Here is a 13,322-nt window from a genome sequence, read left to right on the forward strand (position 1 = left end):
AAGACACAAGGCACGCAAGCAAAGTCGCAAACACCAATACTTACCCTTGAGTGAATGGCGGTATCATGCCGCCAACAAGATATGCCTGCAATTCACTTGCAAAACGCAAGTTTAAGACCATAAACAATATATAGAGGTAAAGGATGCATATAAATAGACGCTATCTCATATATCAAACTATTTAGAATCAAACTGAAATTCATGTTAATTTGCATTATCTCTGCACATTGTCCTGTATAAGCCCATTGTCCCTTTACTAACGAAGGCGTTTAACATAATCTAACAAGCAGAGGCTACGGTATCAAATTCATTACTGTCAAGACCCATGAATTCCCACATGAGATGATGACACTAAACTTTCTCCTCATACCAGCAAGCTGAACATGATTTCAGTTTATCCCTAGGGCACATTGATTTTAGGCAGGCTTAGCAGAATCAGAAGCAGAAACCCACTTGAAAAACTGACAAGCAGGTCCCTTGTTAGCAGTCCAGTTGCCACAACCGAAGAAGAAACAACCATGATTAGGTCCAGGGTTATGGTTCATCCGCTTCATACTTGTTGCCCCGCAATAGCAGTAAACATAAGGCTCTTTCAAAGGATTGCCGGCTTGGAGCGGTTGAAAAGGAAAGACAGCGAACCAAGGGGAAGTATTGTACATTTGGGCTTGATAAGTTAGATAGCTTTCAGGAGCAGGCATCTGCTGGTACTGGGGAACAGCATTAGATTCATCAGCAACTTGCCACCAAATATAATTTGTTATCGATAATTTCAGTCCCAAATGCATAAGGTGAGCCAGCAGGCGAGCAGTGTTTTTAGCATCATCCAGTCCACAATGGGCACGACCTTCCCAAGTGAGCCCAGCAAGCTCCACAGCTTCTTTCAAGTTACGTTTAGCAGGTCCGAACATACTGTTAAAGGGGATTTTCAAATTAATCCACCTGAGAAAATTCAAACCAAAATGTCATTACAAAGGAGAATGCTATCCAAGTCCAAACATCAAACTAATAATTACATCTTTTTATACAGCTTCCATAGTATTCATAAATGTAACATTCTGTCCAACAAGTTTATTTATAGAAGATTGACTTGCTCAGTTTCAGAATACTTGGCATGCTCGTGATATAAATTGAAACATCTCCAAGAATCCACACCCAGTTATGATACATTACGAGTACCTGATATGGGTTCTTCAATTCACTTTAAAACTCAAGTTTATGGTGATGGTATATACTGATAACTACATTGACTCATTAAGGGACAACCGTTGTTAGCAAGACACTTAACGAAATTAATAGGTTCAAAGTAGAAAAACACAGTAAGAGGCTGAATGATTACTAATGCCAAGTCACTGTCTTCATATTAAGCCTGTAATCAGTTTAGTATTTGTGCAACACACTGGTTAAGCATGTCAAGACTTGGAAGAGCATGCTAGTAGAATAGAGACTTAGAAAGTGACTCCCCCAAAGCAGGTTGATCTTACCTAAATAAGGTTTTTCAATCAGATAGATAGTGTCTTCAGCAAATTCAATGGGATCTGTCACCAACAATCTAAAAGATACTTATTTACAGAAAGATGGTTAAGCTAAAGGGGCTATCAACAAAAAAAATTGTATACGGCTGTAATCAGTGTTATAGAGGTCCTAGCTGCTCATTAACTCATTCCAAGGCTAGACTTTTATTGATATCACACACACTCATTCCCCCCCCCCCCCCCCCCCCCCCCCCCTCTCAAAAAAAAAAAAAAAAAAAAAAAAAAAAAAAAAAAAAAAATCTAACTCTCTCTCTCTAATTCTTATATTTGTATCATTATCCTTTATTTTATATACTTTCTTCTTTAGCCAGCTCATACTTGAGCGGTTGAGCCATAATTTGAAGTTTGCAGCTTATGATGATGATTTCAGCTAGAAAATCAAAGAGAGATGTATCCATGCAGGGCTCTACAGTCTACACAAAGAGCAAACTAAAAACTGTACCATAAAATTCTGTTTCATCTATTAAAAGCCTGAGATTTAACTAAAACAAAATGAATGTAATCGATAAATTCAACTTCTTTTCTTACCGATTAAAATATAGTGGCTTTTCTATCTTCTTGAATCGGCACTCTGATTCCAACATCACTCGACAATCCCAGCTGGACCAAGTAACTACAGCAAAGTTTGTGTTCTTAATGCCCTTGTCTTCAAGCCATTTGTCATGCATGAGCAATGCTTCACTCAAAATAACACCTTTGTCCACCTGAAATCAGTTTATAAAATTCAGTCACACAACTGATACAAGCAATTCAAACCAGTGCATCATTTAAAATCATCATGGCATGCTAATGAATAAATAATAATCATTATAATCCTAAATTAAAAAACTGCAATATTCAAAATAGGCCAAAAGGCAATCCTTTGACAAATTTGAAGTTCTTATAAAAAATTGGTGCACAAGCTAAGCTACTCCTTTTCTTCAATTCACCTCAAATACCCGTGTCGGATTGGACATCGTTGTCCCACACTCCCACTTATATACTTCGTACCAGTTCCAGACCAAAATCATTCAGAAATATTATATAATGGTATGTTTAGGCTAACACTTGTACATATACCTGGGTCCAACACTTACACTTCCAGCCGAGCCTCAGTAACATTAATGATAGCATAAAGGAGCTTGTCTTAGGAACAAAACGCAATCATTTTACACTTTTGGTAAGATTAAGAATCCAATGAAAATATTTTCTTTTATGCAATAAAATTAGAAGATTAATAACTAATATTCTTAGGAATTTATTGTAATTTGTGCACAGTAAGTTCTTTTTCAAAACTAAAAGGAGATATTTCAGCTTAAGTTTGCTTAGGTCTTTTTCACGAACAAACAAGGGGGAATATTTCATGAATTATGCAGAGATTTAAGCCCGGAGTTAATAAAGTGTGAGAATTGCTTGCTTATAAAAAATATGAACCAATTAAATCTCTTAATTCCAAGTGTTCTAGCTTTCCTTAGTTAGCTTTAGAAGTTGGTAAACAGTTTACTATAATAAACCCCCTTTAGACACATCAATACAAATCCTTGGTGATGCAACTACTTTTGTTTGGCCTAAGACACATCAATTGGTGCAACAATTCAGTTCTAAAAGCTGTTTGGAAGTTGCTTCACCAACTGTTTTCCAGAACCTTGTAAATCACCTAAACGCATCAACTAAGTTTGCACCAGTGCATACATCCTAATATAGACAATATGCACAAAATTAACTAATATATAGCCATAAGTACATTAATACCAGTTGTGAAAAGATAGCCAAATATTCATCATCTTATCCTACTTGGAAGACCACCGGATGTGAAAGAACCAAGGGTAGAAAAAGATACAAGACCCACATTCTATTATTCTTGAGGTGGCAACATGAGAAGTTCAAGGAGGTTAACCAAAGAAAGAATCAATCAACTAAGTATGTCATGCTAGTGGACAATTGAACAGACTTACTAGATCCTAATGGTATAAAAAAAATAATAATAAAAAAAAAAAAAAAAAAAAAAAAAAAAAAAATACTGATCTTTAACTTAAAAATTCAGAATAGGCATTCTTTGCTATCTTTAACATATGTTGTTTATCCTACTTTTCTTGTTCCATATTAGTATATTACTAGTAGTATAATACTTCCTAACTTAATCAAATTTGATTACCAATACCAATAGACAGAAAATACATACTTTCTTGATTCCACATATGAATACATTAATAGGAATAACCAACATATGATTACATTATAAAGGCAGTATAAAGGCAACTCATGGCCAGTCAAAACCCAACAGCTATAATATTAATAGTACAATCATGTGAGTATACATGAGAGGATGTGCGAAGGTGTGTGATATTTTACACTAGTTTATTCCACATAATAGGCCTAAATTTAAAGAGATTGCCATCAGGTATTTGATAAATGCAGCTACATCCACAAATCACCAATGCATTTTTGCTTCTAAAAAGATGTTAGAATCATACAGAGAAAAGATGCATTTTTGCCAAATGACTATTCAGTTTCCACTGAAAGTTGAAGGGACAACAAAAATCTACAGATACACTTTCATCAGCATTAATGTTAGCATCATACAAAAAAAAGATGTTCATTGCCAAAACCATTACCAAGATGAGAACAGCATCAAGCTATCACTTTTGCTGACATACAAAAATACACCAACTAGAAGACTCGATTTTAAGATAAATCAAAATTCACATAAATACAAATCATATACAGAGTATTCAAGTGATAAGAACTGATAGTGTATAAACATAGTAACAAGAGGTGTTATTAAACAAACCTGAGACTGGTGAATGCCAGTAAGCTCTTTACAGAAGTTAGATAGAAGCTGATTATGAGTAGGACGCACATAAATCTGAAAACAGTCCTCCAGTTGTCCAGTTCTACTGTTCACCAGCACAGATGGGAACTCAATTATTTCCTGCGGATGAGGGTTTCTTTCTTTATCACAAGTAGCCTCAAAATCGATGACCACAAAATACTCAAAATCTTGGAGCATATAATCAGGTGAGTAGCTCTGTGGAAACATCTGCAAAGGGATCTGGGGAAACAAGTGAGCTTGGAAGTAGTGCCCATAATATGCTGGGTAAAAGCAGCCATCAAATGGATGGGACTGGCCATGCACATCCTTCAGAATAGTAGGTGACATTGCTGGCCAAACATAATGATCTTCCTGTCTCACTGATCTACCACAACTATCACTCGGGATTGTTAATTTATTATGACTCAAGGCTCCATAATCAGAGACAGCATTTGCTTGCTTTCCACCATAAGTATAATTGAACTCCATAGTCTGTCCACTGAAACTCCTTGAAAAAGTAGGGCCATACAAAAAGCTTTTAGCTTGTACGCATCCAAGGGATGCTTCAAGGCCCTTCTGCATAGCGTCTGCAGGGAAACACAAAAGTCAGCCATGGAACAAATACAAAGAAGACAATAAGTATCATGTCTTAGTTGAATCTTATTTGAAATAGTGTAAGGCAAGATATAATACTTAGCCAAGCTATTATTTAATACAGGAAAGAACTAAGGCAATAAACAAGCAGGTATCATCTAAACTAAAAACTTTTAAAATTTCTTTACTTCCTTTTATATCAATAAACTCAAATCTATTAATTGTGTCCTGTGTTCAGAAAGGGAAAATCCGATAACAGGAGGTAGGCATCAGAAGTAGAATCATAGAATTGGTGCAAATATTCAGGGGATAGCCAACATCAATCAATGGATAGAGCGACAGATAGAACGACCAACAAGAAAAAGTCTCGAACTTAATACAATCTATGGTAGAGCCCTAACAATACTTCTTAGACAACCATAGATATCCTGATTGTATGTTGGGCTATCAAATGAAAACCAATAACTTCAATCAAGGTTACACATAACAGAAAAGGCAAAGCCACTAAACGATAAAAGGCTAACAGATCATGCAGAAATGTCAATTAAATTAAACCCTAATAACATTGAAAGCGACACAGATCATTTGGAATTTAAACAAAATTCTGTTTATGGGATTCAAACATCAAGGAATAATAAGTCCTTTGACGATCAAAGAAGAACACATAAATAGGTGTAAAGGCTAACAGATCGCAAAAATGTCAATTAAATTAAACCCTAATAACATTGAAAGCGACACAGATCATTTGGAATTTAAATAAAATTCTGTTTATGGGATTCAAACATCAAGGAAGAAGTATGTCCTTTGACGATCAAAGAAGATCACATAAATAGGTGAAAAAAGGCTAACAGATCATGCAGAAATGTCAATTAAATTAAACCCTAATAACATTGAAAGCGACACAGATCATTTGGAATTTAAATAAAATACTGTTTATGGGATTCAAACATCAAAAAAAAAGTATGTCCTTTGACGATCAAATAAGATAACATAAATAGGTGTAAGGAGGGGGGGGGGGGGGGGGGGGGGGGAGACAGAGAAATCAACAGAAACAATCGATACACCTGAAGTTTCACCAGGAAAGTGATCAACAGACTTAAGCTTAAAGTCATCTTGGAGTTTAAAACGCTGCGGAATTGAGGATTGAAAATTCTTCATCTTCAACAGATCTATCACTTACACAGATTGTTATAGATCTTGAGAGAAAGAGGGTAATGTAAAGGATGAAGTGGTGCGGGGCGGATATTAGGTCTATATAAGACAGGGTGAATGCTCAACGGAAAAAAGTTGAAACGTCAAATTCAGTTTGGCAATTGATGCACAAGGAAGTAATTTAATGCTAAAAAACACATATATAACAATTACGGATACACAAAACAAGTCTTTTTTTTCAAAAGATTAAGTAAACAAATAAGAGTAGAATGGCCTTTCAAAAAATCAAGGCCAAACACTACGAATCTAATACTTCTAATAAATGAACTTTAATGGGTATGCAATAGCCACTTACCAATGCTGATTCTGCCCATAGAACCTGAGACTAGAGATGAATTCTGAACAAAAATGACAAAAACGATATATAACAAAGATGCATGAAAGACTGTCCAAACCAAACCAATTAAAGCTTCCATCACGACAGATGGGCACTCCAAAACACGGGAAAAAAAAAATGAGATTCCCGGACTAATTATTGTAGATTTATTTCCTTTTGAGATTTCGGATAGAAATGCAGGATCTCGTCCAATTTCAGAAGATATAAGATAATGTTGACGGATATACAAGTGAATTAATATCATGTTTGTAGCTTATTTGCTGCATACTTTGAGATGTTTTAAACAAGATCCCCACATGATTGTATTACATCATAAAAGTCAATCACAAAAGCTAATTAAATTACAGTACAAAGTTACTATTTTTGTTTTTGTTTTGGCTGATAAGATATTGTTTAAGAAAAAAAAATTACCCGAACCATTTAGGACCCCCAAAAAAATATTCAAGAATTTTAAAAAATACCTCAATGGTTTTGGCATTATGGTAAAGTTGGTGATTTCAAACTCAAAATAAAGAGACAGAGAAGTGGGTAATTACAAATGCTTGTAAGTTCAGACACTACCCAACCATGGTTCCAAAGCGCATTAAACAAGTGGTTTGATCCTTTTTCCGTTTCAATTTAGATAGGGCAAAGGGAGGAAGGAAAAGATTGAGTTAAATTAAATAAGAGCTGCTCACCCCATTTTATACCAATACTCCAGTGCTTCCGATGAAGCTCTTCACTCTTGCCTAGGTTGTGGTAGATTTAACAGCTTTTCACTAAATCTAAAAGATTTAGGTTGTCAATTTGTCACAGTAAAGTGAATGATGATAAACTCAGCCCATATTTCAGCTTCCTAGCGCTTCTTTCCCTTCATCATCAAACATAGCCAACAAATTGTGACAGTACATTAGCAATCCGTCTACTGCAGCTTAATTCTGGTATTTAATTACTGAGTCATATATATCTTTGAGAGATAACTTTGACACTCTTCTCATAACTATAATAGTAAAATAAAGCTCTAACATTCTTGTTTCTCTATTGGTGATACAAAGATCTTAGTATTATACAGAACAACTGGTCAGATCCAAATCAGTCATCAGCTGCACTATTTTGTCGCTGCAATTATCAAAAACCTCTAATCAAAAACAGCCCTCTCACTCACACAGAATTTGTGAAGGTCTAGCTAGCGGGTGTTGTCATCAATGTCAAATACAAAAGTTCCACAAAAAATCATTGTAAGAAAAGCATAACTATATCCTATAAATATAAACTAACCATGTGAATTGTCTGCAAATCCACATGCTGAACCAGCGTCGTCCCAATACTTTGTACCCAAATCATCCAAAAGAAAAAGTTTACGTTTCTAATGCATTGAACAGGAAGTGGACGGTAATGCATTTCCAAGGTGCTCTAATTCCAATTATGAATGTTGAAGAATAGACAGCTCTTGGGACACCCCAAAAAACTATGAATAAATTTTTTTAAAAAAAAAAAAGGATAGAAGGCCTAACACAAAAAAGCCTACATTCGGGAAACTATTCTTCATTAAGCATGTGTTGATGTGAGGACTGAGGATATAGGTACATCAAGATAGAAAGCCGTATAATAACTTATCTACACCTGCTACAATTTCTTCAGTGAGCAAAATGCTCAGCAACCCCAAAAATAATTGATGGCTTGAATCTATAAACGATGAGTCAATGATGAACAAAGTTTAGCCATCCTTTAAAATACCTATAAGGTTTATAAATAGCCAGCAACATATGACAAACAAGACATCATTCATCCAGAACACAATGCAAGCTCACAAATTAACAAATGCTAATCAAATCCAAGTCTACTTATGTCAGCTACATACTCATCTTTTTAACTTAACACTTACAGGCAAAGGATATAATCTTAATCACATAGCTAACCTTCAATGATGACCCTATGAAATGCGCAAAACTAAAATCTATACAGCCACCTCTAGCCTCCGCCATAAACTCATCACTCCAACTAACACTAAAGCATCAAATTCCATCCTTGCAGTAAGCATTCATCACCCCAAAAAAATCAAATCAATTTTGCTTCTAATAACTCATTCAACAACCTCGAACCCCAAGAGAAGGCAATTCACTTCCAATTAATATAGAGAATGAGACATAGATATGCAATTCTTTTAAACTCCAAAGATAAGAAAGGGAATTTTTCCTTTGAGTATTGCCCAATGTCACTTAACTCAAACACAAATAAAAGCAATATAACTCAGTTGAATTATGTAAAACACGGGAAAGTGTCCAAGCATCTAACTCGACTATATTATGAAAAGATAAGTCCAATTTGAAGTGTCTAAAGTGTCCATATCCATGTCCGAGTGTCAAAGATCTAACACGTAGATAATTGAGGTGACATCCAAGTAAACATAAAAGAGAAACTTGATCAGTGAGAAACCCAGATAGTAATTCCAACTCCAACCCCAGAAAAATCAAAAACCCATGTAATTAGAAACCACAAACACTGACATTGTCACAAACATAACTGTAAAAAGATCCCAACTTTCAATAAATTCCAATAAAATTGAAAAAAAAAAAAATTAAACACAATTTCTAATTTTAATGACAAATAAGAAAAATATAAAAATTTCTAACCTCGATTATCAAGGGCCATCATGATCTTGTGAGTCAAAAAGATTAATTAGCGCGAACATCAGATCTCCCACCAAAAATATTTCTAAACCTGTAAAATTACCAACAATTTAACAAAAACCCTTTTTAAGAAATCACCCACTAAAATATCAACCAAATTACACCATAAAATCAAATTCGTATTAACTATAATTTCTTAATATTGTGTTAAAATCTAATGGAAATACAAAGAAAATTAGTAAATTGGTGAAATTTTGCTCACCAGTTACGATTGTGGGGAGAGAAGGCCACAGAGAAGGAAGAAGAAAGCTTTGTTGTGACATGAGATTTTTGGATTTATACCCCATTATATATAAAAATAAATTAATAAATAAATAAAATTATATTTATTATTTTTATTATCATTTATTGGGATTTAATTTTATTTTTAAGATTTTGAAGAAAAGAATCAGGGAGATGTAGAATAGGAAACAAAGAAAGAGTAGACCCCATGAAACTTGGGTTTTTATTTTTGGGAGTACTAAATGCAAGGACAATTTTTACCTAAATGCAGAATAAGTTATTTTTGTAAAAAAGATTATATTTCAATTTTGTCCTTGTTTTGACTTAATCCTTTACACTTTTTGTAAATAATTAAAATTAAATCTTGTACCTTTCTAACTATATAATCATCCCAACTGTTTAATTTACAACCATACTCTAACGTATTCATTCTTGTATCCTATTTATAATCAATACTATACAAATTCATAGACAATAATAAAGTGCATTACGTTATTTTTTGAGGTATGAAAATTATGTGATGTAATAGATGAACAATCAAACAAAATAAATTTTCCATCTTATACGGCTAAGATTTTTGAAGGTTTCTAGCACCCCCGGCTATGATTTCCGGGGGTCTCAAGTAACCCCCGGCTATGATTTTCGGGGGGTCTCAAGTAACCCCCGGCTAAGATTTCCGGGGGTCTTAAGTACCCCCCGGCTAAGATTTCCGGGGGTCTTTAGTACCCCTCGACTAAGATTTCCGGGGGTCTCTAGTATCCCCGAAAAACATAGCCGGAAACGTAAAAAACCTAAGACCGGATGGTTTATGAGCAATGAACAACTTCTTCATCTCTAGGGCTCAGATTGAAGAATTTTAAGAGAAATGGTGAAATGATATGAATTGCAAAAAAAAAAAAAATGGTGACCGAAATGAAAAAAATTGGCAAGTAAAATGAATTGCAAAATAAATAAAAAAATGTAAAAACGAAAAGCCTGGTGAAATGGCGAATACATTTTAAAAAAGGCTGTTTAAGTCATTTTATTATATTTATATCATTAATTAATTTTTGCATTTAGGTTATTTTGTACTGCATTTAGTACTTGCGTTTATTTTATTTTTATTAAAAAAAAAAAATCCTTTTTTGTGGGTTTTTTTTTTTAAAAAAAAATAACTACTTCCTCTGTTCTTTTTTACTTGACCTATTTCTTTTATCACGCTTGCCAATGCAAAACTTTAACGAACAATAACTTTAATTCTTCATAAGTAAAAATTATAAAATTTACATATTATGATAGTACTTATTGAGACGAATCCAAAAAGATCTTACATGAATATGTTTTTCCTTACATATTATTCACAAACGACGGTCAAATGAGAGGTGATGAATAGTGTAAAAGTCAAAGCGGGTCAAGTAAAAAAGAACGGAGGAAGTAATAAATTTTGCGTGTAAATTAAAGGGTATTCATTGTTTTCCTCCAAAAAAAATAAAAAAAATAAAGGGTATTCATTGTTTGGAGTTACTTTCGCTTCACTCTTCTTGCAAGGATGTATGTACTTGCCTTTATTTTTCTTTTTGGAAACTTGCCTAAAATTATTGACCAACACTTTTGATCTTCATAAAACGTAGCAATGGAAATTAAATTCTTAAGTTTCTAAAGTTATGCTTTATATCTCTATTTGTACATTAGTGAAGAAGGAGGTGAATCATATTATCACAACGAGTATTAAGTTCTCAACCAAAAAAAAAGATTGAATACACAAAAAAGATATAATAATATCTAGATTTCGATAATTGTCCCCTACATATGTTTGTTTTTAATCTATGTCACGATAAAAAGAAGATTGTCTTTACACAAAAAAAAAAAAAAAAAAAAAAAAGAAAAAAAAAAGGGAGGTGACGGCTAGGAGTGTCCGTATCTATATAATTGATTAATCAAATATTCACTTATATCGGGTAGTTGAATAACGGCCCATGGACCAACCCGGCATAGCCTAATACTCGGTTTCAAGTACTTGTTACGCTGCATCGAACAAATATAAACTTGAATTATGAGGTTTGTGACAGTGACACAAACACTTGCACAATTCACCATTGTTCTATTCAAGCAGAAGCTTGTTATCTATAAATGTAGAGAGCTTTGTTGAAGATATGTTGCATCATAACTTTTCCCAAATCGATGCGGTCTCTATAATGAACTAGGAAAGATAATAAGCTACCACAATAAATTTTTTATAAGCAATTATTGAGTAGTGAAATCAGCTGGTATGTATACAAAGTTACAAACAAACTGCCTGGAAAAAAAAAAAAAAGGAAAAATTGCTCCCATTAATCTGAACTTTGCCTCATCCACCGAAAATAATCCCAACTTTCGTTTATTATCTATTGCACCCAACTTTGGGGGTATTAATTTTCGTTGCACCCAACAGGTCTTCTAACCTGATGCAGCAGGTTACCTGGACACGTGTCAGCGTATGATTGGCTTAAAAAAATTTTAAAAAAAAAACAAAAAACAAAAAAAAAACCCCCACAAACCACCCATACCCAGCGGCTGCCACCACACCCCCACCCCCGAAAAACCCCTCCCCTGCTGCCGGAAACCACCGCCCACCCCCAGAAACCCTTCCCCCTCCCTTGAAACCCACCCCTTCCCTTCCCCCACCCCCAAAAACCCCTCCCCTACCCACGAAAACCCCTTCCCTTCACCCACCCCCGAAAATCTCCTTCCACCGCAAAACCACTGAAAATCTATCCCCCACCCTCGAAAAACCCTGACTGAACCCCTAGCGATGGCTAGGGAGGTCCAATTAGGGTTTTCGAGGGTGGGGGATGGGTTTTAGGTAGTTTTGCGGGAGAGGTAGGATTTCGGGGAGAGTTTCGGGGAGGGTGGTTGTTGGTCCGATCAGGAAGAGCGAGGGAGGGGACAATACGCAGGAGAGGGGGGTCCGCGTCGAGGGAGGGGATGTGGGTGCGGCCGGCACCGTGGGGTAGGGAGAGAGGAAGGCTGGTGATGGTGGTGCTGGTGGCTGGTAGAGAAGCTAAGGGTGGCTGTTAGGGTTTTTTTTTAAATTATGTTTTTAATTTTTTTTTCCTATTTTTTTCAACCAATTACATGTTGACACGTGTGCAAAAAAAAAATCAGATTTGTTTACCTGATTTACCAGTTGCAGGTCATTTGGGTGCAATAGAAATTAATACCCCTAAAGTTGGGTTCAATAGATAATAAACGAAAGTTGGGATTATTTTCGGCGGACGAGGCAAAGTTCAGATTAATGGGAGCAATTTTTCCAAAAAAAAAATTGTGGTAGTATGTGTTGAGTACGGTACTACCGAAAGAATTTTTCGTTAGTCTACAAAGATTAGACATTTTTTTTCTAAATGGCAGATTCGGAAATATTGTATCACCTCTGACAATAAAATTAGATATAACTAGTCAAAATTGGAATACTAGTACAATTGCATCATGAACACAGTACACAACCAAAAAGCTTTGCCCAGTCTTTCGAAAACAATCTCACTTTAAATTTATTCCAAAACAATCCCTCATTTGATATGAATGCCCTTTTAACAATCCTTTTGACCTATAACTCAAGTGGAGAAGCAGCACGAGTCAAACTGTTGAGGTCCTTGAGGATGGCAACTCCAATTCCCTTTAGAGCTCGCACTCTCGCTCACTCGTCAAGCTATGTTCTAACCATATTTTGGGACAATTTAGCCCAAAAATTGGGTAATTACACTTATATGCACTAATATAATTTTTTTTTTCCACAATTAAGCATTTTAATTGCACAATGTCGTACCAATTAAGTCAATATTGAAGTGAAATAAACAATCCCTAAAATTGACACTTCATAATCCAATTTTAGCTCCAAAAACATGAAAATTGAAACGCAATTTGATTATAGCATGAATAAAAATGCAAAAAATGAAGTTGAAGAAAGAGAGTGCCATGGAAGAAGGAAGGGTTTTGGAGAAGAAGCGAGG

At 35.0% G+C, this 13,322-nt stretch overlaps 1 protein-coding gene across 2 annotated transcripts; it reads right to left on the reverse strand.

Annotated features, from left to right (window-relative positions):
• Window positions 1-144: 144 nt before the first annotated feature.
• Window positions 145-9,414, reverse strand: LOC145605896 (uncharacterized). Of its 2 annotated transcripts, XM_081661961.1 has the most exons (6): window positions 9,338-9,384; window positions 9,079-9,166; window positions 7,144-7,316; window positions 4,303-4,910; window positions 2,061-2,236; window positions 145-939 (listed from the first exon to the last, which is right to left on the reverse strand). In XM_081661961.1, the coding sequence occupies exons 4-6, from the start codon at window positions 4,903-4,905 to the stop codon at window positions 417-419; spliced, it is 1,302 nt and encodes a 433-aa protein (XP_081518087.1). In that variant the 5' UTR covers window positions 4,906-4,910; window positions 7,144-7,316; window positions 9,079-9,166; window positions 9,338-9,384; the 3' UTR covers window positions 145-416. The 2 variants fall into 2 exon arrangements, with proteins under 2 accessions (XP_081518087.1, XP_081518086.1); XM_081661960.1 differs by lacking the exon at window positions 7,144-7,316 and having other exon boundaries at window positions 9,338-9,414.
• Between the last annotated feature and the right edge of the window lie 3,908 nt (window positions 9,415-13,322).

The sequence above is a fragment of the Chenopodium album genome, chromosome 22, assembly GCF_948465745.1.
Source record: "Chenopodium album chromosome 22, dcCheAlbu1.1, whole genome shotgun sequence".
NCBI lineage: Eukaryota > Viridiplantae > Streptophyta > Magnoliopsida > Caryophyllales > Amaranthaceae > Chenopodium > Chenopodium album.